The sequence below is a fragment of the Corvus hawaiiensis genome, chromosome 6, assembly GCF_020740725.1.
Source record: "Corvus hawaiiensis isolate bCorHaw1 chromosome 6, bCorHaw1.pri.cur, whole genome shotgun sequence".
NCBI classification, from domain to species: domain Eukaryota; kingdom Metazoa; phylum Chordata; class Aves; order Passeriformes; family Corvidae; genus Corvus; species Corvus hawaiiensis.
In genome coordinates, this window is record NC_063218.1 from 35,660,583 (window position 1) to 35,673,967 (window position 13,385).

Below are 13,385 nucleotides of genomic sequence, written 5' to 3' on the forward strand. Positions count from 1 at the left end.
GCCCAAAACCTCTAAATTTTTCATCCTGTGACAATCTTACACAGTAGTCTATCACCTAATTCATACCACTGTATTTTCTAGTTGTTGTCTGATTGTTGGTAATTTTTTCCAAGGTTGGAGGTTAAAACAGTGTTGTTCAGGGGGGTAAGAACCCTTAAAAACAGGCAGAGAAATATTCTCGGCACTCTGGGTTCCTACACAGAGAGATTCCAGTGAAGGGCCATGAAGGTTGATTAAGAGACTGGAGCACCTCTCCTACGAGAAAGGGCTGAGAGATAGGGGACTGTTCATCCTAGCACAGAGAAGGCTTGGGTGGAGTGAAGGGGGATCTTACCAGTGCCTATAAAAACCTGAGGGAAGGGTGGCAAAAAGATAAAGCCAGGCTTCCTTCAGCAGTGCCCAGCGATAGAACAAGAGGCAATGGGCACACACTGAAACACAGGGGACACCCTGTGAACACTTTTTTACTGCATTACTGAGCACTAGCACAGGTTGCCCAGAGAGGTTGTGGAGCCTTCCTCCTTGGGGATACTCAAAAGCCATCTCGACATGGTCCTGGCAAAGATGCATATGGCAAACCTTTCAATCTATCCCTTGCTGACAAAATAAATTAACTGAAACTGTCCTTGAAATCCCAAAATCCCACTGCGCTCCTTTCCAAGGACAAAAGAATTCAGCACTCAGAGTAATTTTCTTCAGCTGGCCAATTCCAGTGCAGAAGGTAAAAACTGAAGAATTAAAGTTAAACTTCAGACAGATAATCAGACAGATTTTAGTTTAGATGTTTTTAATAATGTCATTGTTACCTGGCTCATCACTGGGGAGACTTGGTACATTTTACTCAATAGGTGAACAGCATATAAAATTATTTCTCCATTGCTAAAGAGGAATACAGTACTCAGCCTGAGAGCAGTGTAATTAGTATTGTTTGACTGTTTGTCTGTTGAAGTTTCTGGTTTTCAAAAACTGTTCCAATACAGTTATGCCATGGGACAACAGTAGCAAGGAAATGCCTATAAGCTAATTTATTTTTCCCAAAAGCTACTATAATAGGTGAATAGAAATGTTTTAAGTATTGCTGTAGAAGTTGACTTCTTTCCTCTGATCTAGTGTCTTCTTTTCCTTCTCTCTGCCTCCTAAACCCAACCTCTGAGCCCAAATCAAGGTGGTTGCTTATTAAGAGTTTATTTTCAGGCAAGAGAATGTGAACTTACAAATGTATTATTACGCTAGTGATTTTGCTGCAGTTTTTCTTACCAACAACTAAAGACAGTCTCTGTAAAGACCTTAAATTAGATGCAGCGAGCTGTGCTTTCTGCAAGTATGCTAGAAGAAAACTTCAGCTTTTTCACATCTCCTCTTCAAGGCTGTTGGTCACCATTCCTGTTATTCCTGCTAGCATTTTTGTTTCCTACTATTTACCCAGATGGACTTCAGTTATAGCAGTTACTGGATCCTTCCCCTGGTAGCACTCATGTTTATTAAACTCTATGCATTTTGGTTGTGCTCAAAACCTTGAAAACGCAAACCCAGCAGAACCAAAGCTGCAATGTTTACTAGAGTATATATGCTGAAACTACCCCTCCTACATCTCCTGTTAACAGCTTTCATTGGGTTTCTCAATTAAGATGGTAATAGTGAGACAGTTACCAAATGCACTAAACAATCAAGATAATTCATCACAGCAATTTGCACAGAGTATAATGGAAGCCCACTACAATATTAGAAAGAGCAGCAGCTCAGGATATGGATATTTAATTTTCTTGTGATTCTACCCTTGTGCGCATCATAACCTGTCACTGATTCACGGACTTAATACAAGCTCCAGTAAAGCACAGACAAAATTAGCTCTGGGATGCACTAAACAATAATCCCTGTTTGAACCACGAAATGGGGAAATTACAATCCAGAGAGCACAAGCAGGGAGCATTGTTCTCTACTTACCTTTTCTTTGGCTCTGAGCTGATCAAACATCTCTTGGATCTCTTGTTTCCAGTCTTCCTGCAGGGAGTGGAAGGAATCTTTGGGCATTTCAAAAAAACCAGACTCTTCTATGGCAGTAAGATGGTCTAGGATAGTGGCAAAGGAAGGTCGTGAGTGTGGGTCAGGGTTCCAGCAATCTAGAACAGAACAAAGACAAGCAACTGTCAAGGATCTCTAAGTATGGAGGTCTGAGAGGCTGGATAGTACTTTACTGATCCCCAGTGGCTAAGAGTGGCATACACACCATCTGTGTTACTCCGTCTTTCCCACTGCCCACTTGCACTGACTAATGTCAAGTATGGAATTCATGCTTTCATGTTTATACAATATCCAACAGCACTTCAAATCTTGAACTACCTAATTATCTAGGTCTCTGGGTTCTATTGCAATAATATGTCAAGTAAAATACAGGCTTATTCATGGTACAGAAGGTTACATCTTACAGCATTTTTAAAAAATAACAAATAATTTCCTTAAATATTTTGCTTTAAGATGCACGTATGTGCTCACAGAGTAGAAATACTATGCAGGATTCTTGCAAACACTTATTTTATCATAGTTACACTGCAGAGTTAACAGCCATACTGCAGCAGGACGATCTCTATCAGGGTTTTTTTCTAATGCCAAACTCTAATACTAAGCTGAGTCATTATGAATCTTTTCTCAGAATAGAAAACCTCTCCTGCAAAGCAAACTGGGCATAACTTGAGTGAAAATAAGAGATTTAAGTAAATAATGACATCAAATAGTGCATTTAGAGTTTTCCTGTTTTTACAGGTCCTTTTTTACTATTTGAGAGAAAATTAATCAGACTTTTTTCTTTTGCTTTTAGGCAAAACCACAGATAAACAAGTTTATTTCATTTACAATCTAATGCAATTACTTAGCCAGTTACAGAGCTCTAAAAACACAGAACTGAAGGTAGCCATCTTACCACATAAGGCAACTCAATGAGCAACAGTACAAAAGGAAATGTTTTACAGCGAAGGGAACTGAACATTGAAAACAGAAACAGAAAATAATACAAAGTAACCCCTCAAGCTACAAACAATCCCCCAAACCATTATGTCAATATGTTTGATTTAACAACACTTTTGAATAGGAAATTCACACTCATTCAGTCCTCCCTCCTACTTCCCCCTCATTTCTACTCCAGCAGATAACATCACTTTCTCATTCTATGTTGTCCTGTACCTACGCTTACACAGGTTCTTGTTCAACAAGTGTCCTTACTCTCTTTTGTACTGCTAGGTGCCTGCATGCCAAAACTCCAGAGCAACCAAAGAGAAAAACTTAACATTCACATGTATTTGTAAGGAACACACCTTTTCTGTATGAATGGAAGTAACTAACACATGAGTCTCTCTCATCATACAGCACTGCTCTGCATGGTCACTGGATTTACAAGACACACATTACTGCAGCACAAGACAAGAGTTATAAAAGCGTTCTAAAAGTTTTCTAGACCTTGAAGTCAGAAAAAAGGGAACATTCTTAAAATATTTGGTGATGTCCTAAAAGACATTCATTCATCAGTTTTGTGAACTGAAGTACGCCAAGGGGCAGCTGTAATTAAAAATAAGTATCACTTCACAAAACCTGTGCAACAGCCAAGGCTTGGCTCTGCAGGTCTTTCCTTCGATTTTAGCGTTACTGAGATTTTGCATTTGGGAGCTTTGTTTTCAAAACTGTGGGTATCAAGCTGGAATGCATTTGTGTTTATAGCTTTCAATTTGCTTCTTTAGAGAACTGAGGATGTTAAAGACTGCTCTGACGATCCCCTGCTGCTGGCCAATTAGTAGCAATGGGTGTTACAGCCGGACTGTCAGTGCCATCCATAATCCCTGTCTCTTTACCTCAGGTTTTAAGCATGGCAAAGCAAACATGACCCAAAGTACAACAAAATGCTGCAATCAGCCAAATGCATGAATGAGTGAACAGGATAACTAGCAGGTGGCCCGTGGCTTTTATTTTCCCAGGCCTAGATCAGCCATTATTTGCACTAATGAGGACAGTTGTAGCATATAACTCTTTTCTGTGAAGAGCAAAAGTTCAGCTTTGTTGTCTCAGTGAAGACCACCATGGCAGTAATTCAAAAGTAAAAGCAGCATTAGGGAAACGAGAGTTCACCCGAGATGGGAAACAGCCTTTTGAAAGACAGTTTTGGTGAAGGGGCAGAAAGTAATTGGGTTTTTTTGTTCTCGCCTTTGCCCTGCACATGGAGAAGCCAAGTGTTCCAAAGCCACGTGGGTGCTCACCCCTGTGCTGCTGGGTTCAAGCCCTGGCCATATGCCTCTACATAACTTTCCCAATAGAGGGCATTATTTTTAAATACTCACTCATAGTTAAGAAATCCAGAGTCCTTGCTTTAGGGAAGCATGTCAAAATAAACTACCTGAGCATAACACTGAGCTGGTAGTTCCATCAACTCTCTCAGGTGCAGTTTACACTGCCTCCAAGCTACTCTACCTGCAACTGTACTGCTGTTTACTATCCAGTAGGATGTTTCTTTTTTAGCAGAACATACATGAAATTTTTTAGTTTACCTTGACTGAAGCCTGTAACCTAAAGAAGAGATCAGAGAAATGCAAAAGTATTCCAAAAACAGGGAAATCCATCAGAAACATTTTTTTCATGACTCATACCCCTTTCCTGAGGCTAAAAGCACCACCAGAGGCCACAGAGTATCAGTTCTATGTTGAGACTCATTCTTTGCTCACCAAGACTATAAACCAAGTTTGATTTCTCTTTACCTCTGTTTTCCTTTCTGCCAGATAGGTATAAAAATGTTTATATAAACACTTGGAAATCCTTGGGAAGAGGGACACTGACAACAGTACTGAAGGTAAGGAAGAGAGAGAGGGCAGGAGAGAGGGAGGGAGAAACAACTGAAGCTCAGGACACACGAAAGTAGTTGCAATGGCCAGCAGACCAGGTCACATAAGCACACCTGAAAGCTACCTCATAGAATCCTTTTTAATAACCACAGTAGCTCTGATGACTAACTCCTATATTTCTTTCAGATTTTCTCCTATGTTTCTGTAGCCCTCCTTGGGCACTAACTACCTCCACAGGCAAAGCAGGAAATCACATCAATCTGACTGAAAATATGGGTTGTTTTGGAACGGCAAAGCCACATTTAAACCGTCTCCCTGAAGTATCAGTAGGATAAAGTTTTGTTTCAAACCAATCTGACATTACCTAGCAAGATGTTCGACCTATGAATTTGAAAATAAGTTAAAGCCTTCAAACTAGACCAAAGTAAGTGAAGTTTTGGTGTTGGTGAGTCTTAACTACTAGAAAACAAGCTAAGTGATGACAGCAATCGCCCCCATTTTCCTATAAAGCCAGTTGATAAAAAAATCTCTTCCACTACTCTGGTAGTAGAGTGGCTGTCACAGCACACTACCCAGCCAGGCCTGGCTCCCATAATAACCTGCAGCATTGAATAAAGCCACTGGAGAAATCTGTGCTCTTAGGTAACAAAACCAACACAAAGAGACCATGCTCAACAGCACTCTAGAAACAGCACAAACCACACTCACACCACAGCTGGCTTACCTTCCATGAGTTTGGCAAAAGGCTCAGGACATGTGGAAGGGATTGGAAGGGCAAGCTTATTCATGGCAACACCATATGCTACTGCAAGACCATCAATTCCTCGGAATGGTACCTCTCCCGTTAGCAGTTCCCAAAGCAGCACACCATAACTAGCGGGAAGGAAACAAGAAAGAGAACAGGTGTTTGACTTTAACACAGTCTTTGTTAAGCAACAAGATACCTGAATCTGTGAGTTTGGTACCCTAAAGAAATTGCAGTTTTCAGAACAAGCTTATCATGACTGCCAAGCTGGTGATCTGCCTTATTTTGCCTGCTTTTTTTAGTAAGTCTGAAATAAGATGACATTTTCACCTTTTAGGCAAAAATAATTTCCTCTCTGAAAACTGGGAATAATCTGAAAACCGTAAATCTTCTAATTTAGCTTCAAAACAGAAGCTCTGAAAACACCCAAAAATATGAAGAAGGCTTGTTTGGCAGTTTGTGATTTCTAAAAATAAGTCAAAAATACTTCTTCAGAATTAAGCTGTTCTTAAGATGTTCTACAAAATACTACCTACGAAGTTATGGAAATAGTTCCAGGAGTGTTCTCCCCCAAAGTATATAAGGAAAAACATAACCTCAGAATATTTTTTCTGCTTCTAGGAAACCCAAAACAGAAACTGCTCCTTCATACTCAGTGACCTGACAGTTTTTTCTTCCATTGATCTCTTACTTGCCTCTGAACCCATTTACCATCCACTATATTCTGAGGTAGTGAACTCCACAAATTTAATGATGCATTGCCAAAAAATACTTTCATGTATGTGTTTTGAGCTTGTCACTTGGTAATTTCATTGGCTTCTCTGTAGTTCTTTCAATACAGGAAAGAGTAAACATATGTTCCCTATTAGCTCTTTCTATTGCCATCCATGATTTCACAGGCTCCTACACATCCTGCCTAAATCATCTTCTTTCCAGATCCCCAAATCCTAATATAGGTAAGTCCTAATCTAGTTACTATCCTGAACACAAGCCATTTTATATCTTTCATTAACCTTGACATCTTCTGTTAGAATGAGCAAAATCACGAAGTTTTAAAGATATGGGGAGAGGCACAAGCAGTATTGCTTCTTTTCTTTCTTTCCTATTAAATTTTCATTTGCCAGTTGCCTCACTCTTTATAAAATGAGCTAAGTTATGCATAGTAGCTCCAATGTGTTTTTACTGAACCACAATAGTGAAATTTAGAGCCCATATGAAATTCTCCCATGGGTACTACTTTGTATTTATTACCACTACCACCTATTTTATCGTTCATTATAGTAAAACTTTTCCTCATCTCTCTGCAGTAGATTAATCTTTCTTATCCTGAATAACCTGGTTATCATCAACCATGCTACCTAACAATTTATTGTTTTTTTCAAATCACTTATGATTGTGTTGAACACAGAATTCCCCACCAAGAAAACTAATTTATTCCTCTAGTAATTAAGAACTGATTAAATGACAAGAAAAATACTTGCACTCCTTTCTCACATCAATTTACTTTATTTAAAAGCTTATGATGAAAGATTTTGCTTAAAGTCTTTATAAATCCAAATATAGTATAAGCAATCTCACCACTTATCCACATAGTCAATATCTCCTTCAAGCATATTCACTTTTCACAAGGTATTACATTTTCTTCTACAAAAGCTGACTCTTCCTCAGCTGTGCTCACATGTCCACCAGCTCCCTACTCTTTAGGGCTGCTTCTACCATTTAGAAGAACTCAAAATCACACTTGCTAATCCTCAGGAAGCTCTTTTAAGACCTGCCACCATGTCTGCTGCCTTCCATTTCTCTGGTACTATAGCAGCTTTAAGCAACAGATTACACAGCACAGACATTAACTCAGCTGACTCTCATGTTCTTGTAGAAATCTTGGGTGTTACTGCAAATCTCAGGAAATGTTGCTGCTCATTTTATCAGTCAGTTTTAACACCTGTGTGAACTTTACTTCAGTAAGATATGTCCTCCAGGCTTGACTCCCTTAAAGAGAAACTTTCAGCTTAAAATGCCTCTCTTTGCTCTATTCTAGCAGACACAAGTCACTGATGTTTTTTTCTAGTATAGCCTCATCTTCTTTGCACTCTTACATTTTGCTCTCCTCTGGACTGTATGTTCTCCTGCAGGGTTCTCACCTGTGCTACATTTGAAAGCAAGTGATTCAGTTTTTAAGAAGACTTTCCTCAAAACCCTTTTATCTTCTTTGTTTTATGTTCAACTTGCCAGAGCTCAAGTCCATGCATAATTTTCCTCATTTGGATACAGATTGAGCTTTTAAAAATATGTCTTTCAGTAGTCTTTTTCACATTGTCTTTTTCATTCTTCTAAAGGCTTTCCCATACATTCACTCAGAACTTAAACAGTGTCCTTAAAAGATATCCATGTTGCGTGTTCCCCTTTTGTTGTTTTTACACAAAATTCCCAAGGTCAGTAATGTTGAGATTAAACACTACTGTAACAGATTAATTCTTCTTAATTGTGCTTGCAAAGATATAAAATCTAAGTTACATATATTTAGACCATGTCATACTATACAACCTTGAAGGCCTCCTAAGCACACTTGAAGATGGAATGAAAAATTGCTTCTCTTCCTACAAGCTCCTTAAATAGCTGCTCCATGAAACAGTCTGAAGCTAAAATATTAAGCTTTTCTTGTTTCAAATCAACCGTTTCCCTATCCTTTTGGGAGTACATTATCACAACTTGTACTCTTGCAATCTCCCTTCCACTACACCTTTAACATTCACTGTAACTGCTGCTAACCTTAGATGGACATGCTTAACAGCACTTTTCCCACTTAGATACTGGATTTTAGTCACTAAAGATCCAACCTTTGCTGCTAACACAGCTATTTTACTTTATTAAGCAGAATATAATATTTTTTGACCTACACGATCTTTTGCTTTTTTCCTATGTAATTCGTACTCTTGATATTATAATTTATTATTTCTTACTGTCTCAAGAGCATTATTTGAAAAAAAATAAATTAAGAGTCTAAGGAGTTCCCATTTTCTTTTTGGCCTTCTAGGATTTATAAAACACTCAAAGAAAATGAAAACTGGGCTGAATGTATATTTGAACTGTCTAAATCTGATTGATCATTCGTGTTACTCTTCAGTTTGGATATGACTGTTGATAGCAAAAGGTAGTAAAATCTACCAAAGAGTTGTATTATTACTTTAACACTAGTACTGGATAAATCACTACTGATGTGCTCAAAGCACTTCTTCTGCAGGGTAATTTTTAAAGGAAAAAGGAATAGACAGATTGGTGTTTCTTCTAATGTGACACTAGAAGTGTATGTTGCAGGAAAGGTCATTTTGCTTCTGATGAAGCTCAATGCCACCACACCTACAGCTCATTGCTGAGAATACTGCTTCCACAGAACTAGGGAATACTGCTTTGTGGCACTTGAACAATAATCCCAAGTGAATAAACACCAAGAGAGGTGCTGAACACAGTGTTTTATATTAACTCTCAAGCAGAAGACTGGCAAGTACAAAGGAAAAAGCCAGAGCCAGAAGACTTCTACAAAAAAAAAAAGGCATAGAAAGAAAGAAAGAAACAAGGGCCTCTACTCATTCTCAGTGGGGAGAAAGAAGAAGTGATCAAGTTCATTTATTTTTCCAGCACCTAGTAGTAATTTTTGGACTTCAATTACGAAATGAACCATGTGACACAACCCATGCATCCCAGTCAACTGACACTTGTGTGAATAATTAACCATCTTTCAGTGATCCAGTAATCCCTTAAGCCATTTAACATCAGGTTCAATCCTACACACTGGATTTTCAGGGTGAGGGAGGCTGGAGGTCTGCAGGATTTCACATGTGATTTTGCCACCTCCCTTGTTAGTCTATCAACTTTTAAAAAACAACTATTTTTTTTCTCACTGGTACTGTTCCATGGCATTTGTGCCATAAGCTTCTCTTATCCATTTCTCCAGGTTCAACACTTACCATGAGGAAGGAATTATCAGCCCAACAAGGAGATCCCAGTTCCAAGAGAAAATAGAACATTACCTTTGTTAAGAAAAAAACCAACCCAAACTTTATCACATTTTTATGGCTATTAACAGCTGGCATTTTGCATGTTAATGAACTGGCAGCTCCAGAGATGACCTCTCCTGCCCATTTCACATCAATCAGTTGCATGTGCTTCTCCTAGGTGAGTTTCTGCTAATATTGCTAGTCAGCACTTATCTGCCAGGTACTAAAGTCTTGCCAATGCTTCATTACACACAGAAGACTACAGAAGCCTACAAGTGGTCAGTTGTGGATGGAAGTGCTTGACCAACACCTGATTAAAACAAAACATTCTAATGACTGAAGTTTCTACACCCAGCACTGAATGCCTGAAACGTCCTGATCTGCTAATCTGATGGTTTTAGCTAGAGCTGGTATTCCATTCCTAAATGGAAATTAAATTCTCAATTATTTCACTGGTCTCAGAGTAGATGTAACTTAAAAACATCTAAATTGAGGAACATAGAGAACTCAGATGAAGGTTGTATGGTGCTTTTATATTCCAGATACCAATAGTACTGACAATATGACTATCTTTCAAGCAGCACAAGTAAAAAATGAAGTGTGTAACAAACAAGAAATATATTTAAACAGTCAAATGACAGGAAAATTTTATTTATATGCCTACTAACATTAGCTTACAGTACAGTACTGAATAAGCTGCAACATCCATGCTTCGACTTTACCCCTGTAAATCCAAAGCAAATACAAACACATAAACAGATTTACAGGAACTGACTTACTGAAATAAAACTGTAGTTTTGTTGTCCTCTGTGCAATATAAGCACAAAGTTCCTACTGTATATCTAGAGCTTGTGGGTATGGCACAGTAAAATTCACAGCAACAAGTTTTCACTAGCAAGATTTACTAAGTACTGGTACTATGAACAAGCTTCACAGTGGCCCAGACCCTGGTGACAAATACCATGTGTGGCCATTCCTCACTCTTTTTAAGTTCTTTGCCAACCCTACTCTAGAGTAAACAGCTAGAGCTTTTTAAATGGAGCTTGAAACATGTTTTGAAAAGATGAAGCAGCAGTTAGTTATAATAAGACTGACTCAGGAAATTTCAGTCCTAGCATGCATCTTTTTCAGCATCTTCTTCACCTGTTGGTGCAGCAAGAACACAAGGAGAACAAGATTCTTGTTCAAAGGCTGGGCAACAGTTCAGCCAGCAGTATTATTCTAATAAGCTTTAAAGAAAAGGTGTTGAAATAAAAGGGTTTGTGAACATTAGAGACAGTTCTGTTGATGGTGCATAGACTAACTGGAAGGTTGTCAGGCAAAAAAAACCCCTATGACTCCAGTGATTAACCAAGTGGTTGAACTGGACAAGAGGAGGGGCAAGTCTAATAGGATAAAAAAGTTCATCCTGTTAAGAATTTCAGGTTGCATCCTTGGGTGGGGACAGGATTTATTATACAATACTATGACTGCTTTTGTAAAATCTAGGGCTTAGAATCATTGACAGACCAGTAGTGATTGCTCTGGCAAGCATTTTTCCTCTGCATACATGTTCTTTGCAGTTTGTTTAACTACAAATAAAGAGGTTTTAGCCGCCAAAAAGAAAAGGCTTATTCAGAGACAGTACATAAGTTGTCTTAATGGTGATGACTCTCTGTTTAAGGGAGAGTATTATGAGGAACTCAACGTGTTTTCAAGAGAAGACTGGTAACTAACAAGAGAAAGTGATGAAGGAATCTCAAAAGTAGAAATAAAGTCTTCTGAAAAACAAACAAATAATTTAAGTTATTTAGAGTCCTTAAATCCTGAAGTGATTCACAGTCCTTAAGTCAATGACTTTTGCACAGGTATAGAAGGCACTTGTGCTACCTTCATGAAAATCACCAACTGACTGAATAATTCTTAACTTTTAAAAAATGAATTCATACTGGTACAGAACATCTACTGATCTGTTCACAGCATGCCTGGGTTAGTAAAGTTACAGTAAAACTGTTCCCCCTTTCCCTAAGGTTACCCTTAAAGGCCCTTCCTAGCACTGTTTCAGAGAACAGCAAGTCTAGATTTTAGCTTGACAAGCTGTGTACAAACCAGTACTATCATCACGTGCACAGAAAAGGTGCACATCCTTAAGATTTTCATTTCTGCCAGACTTCATTCCAAATAAAAGCCTGGTTCTTGCTCATTTTGTCTCAGATTAACTACAGAGGCTACCACACTTAATTACAGAGTCAGAATATTATCCACACCATCAGTGCGCAAAATACAAGTTCACAGACTTATCACAAGGCAACACATTATCTATTCAGCAAAACTGGACAAGGAAAATTAAAATCCCCACACCAAATATCTGCCCTAACAGCCAGACAAGCCTACCATCTGGGCTATTTCTTTATCCTGACAGGTTTTACAGCATGCACTCACTTGTGCAGGAGCATTAGTGGCCAGCGAGAGAATCTTACTACTCTAAAGACAAAGACCCTGACATTTCAACACCTTTTTCTCCACAGGAAAAACAAAATTCTCTCTATTTCATCTGTTTCAGATGCTCAGTACTAATTCTAAGTCATCCAGCATCCAGAAAAGTCGCCGTCCTAGAGCTATTTACTGAATTCTATATTTACCAATCCACTTAATCATGGTATTCAAAGTCAGTTTCTGGAAGGATACGGGCCAACCCTTACACTCCTCCCCACCAAATTACCTCATTCACAAAAATCCCCGTGCATGAATGAAAAAGGCAATACATACATGCAAGTTATTATTTATGGATTACATACTCAGATGGACCCAGATATGAGATCTACCATCTCTTTCACATATCTACTAGGTGAAAGATTAGAAGGGTAGAAATAATTAATAAAATTATTATTAAAGCAAAAAATATAGTATTTGGATTGAAACAGGATGAGGAATTCAATTAAGTACAGTGTACACATACATCAGTGACAGACTGCTACCAAATCAAAATATCTCAAAATTATCTTGTTGGTAAAACAGTAAAAAAATAAAGTACTTCTCAGATTGTATTATGGCCTTTGATTATGTCAACCAATAGCCAAATAAGCACAAAAAGTTTAGTTTAGATAAAGCAGAGGGGATTTGGATTATGAATCCCAGAATAATCTGAATGAAAATTTACAGAACAACAAAAGTTAGGAGGCATGCAGTAGCTGGTCCACCACTTACTTTCTACAGTAACAGTAAGTCTGAGATAAGTCTGACAGATGGAAAGCTGGTAGATAAAGTGTTCTTAAGACCTGAATTTTAATATTTGGTTCACCATTACTCATTCTTACACATAAGAGGTTTCCTGGAAGGTCTAGTTACTCTTTAGCATCCAATCACTTAACGCCAAATCAATACCTCCAAACATCGCTGCCTTTGGAGAACATGGAAGAGCGGATGACCTCAGGAGCCATCCAGGCATATGTCCCAGCTGCGCTCATTTTGGTAGTTTTATGCCATTCCCTGGCCAAGCCGAAATCCGTGATCTTCAACATCTTGTTGCTCAGATCTCCATTTTCCACCTTTTCGAGTATCAGTACTGGAGAAAAGGGAGGGGGGGAATAAAAGGTATGCAGAGTAAAGCTAGTATTTATGAAAAAAAGATTCTCCTGGAGAATCCCCAAATTTCAAGATTTTCCCTGACTTTTCATTATTCAAACATACCATACCCTGTTACAAGTTATTTCAGGCTGATCCCTTCATCTGACAACTAAACAGTTCTCCAGCAAATAACTTCAAATTTAACCAAAGTACCAAGCCCCACAGAACAAATACGTAATAAGATAATTATTTAATATAGTGCCTAGTGTCATTCTGTAT

The 13,385-nt window shown here is 38.4% G+C and overlaps 1 protein-coding gene across 1 annotated transcript in view; it reads right to left on the reverse strand.

The window, feature by feature from the left end:
• MAP3K9 (mitogen-activated protein kinase kinase kinase 9) overlaps positions 1-13,385 on the reverse strand; it is a 63,239-nt gene that overhangs the window by 22,211 nt on the left and 27,643 nt on the right. The window contains exons 3-5 of the mRNA XM_048305922.1: positions 12,924-13,104; positions 5,545-5,693; positions 1,945-2,120 (exon numbers count right to left, since the gene is read on the reverse strand). Of these exons, the coding sequence (XP_048161879.1) occupies positions 1,945-2,120; positions 5,545-5,693; positions 12,924-13,104 (506 nt within the window). The remainder of the gene's footprint in view (positions 1-1,944; positions 2,121-5,544; positions 5,694-12,923; positions 13,105-13,385) is intronic.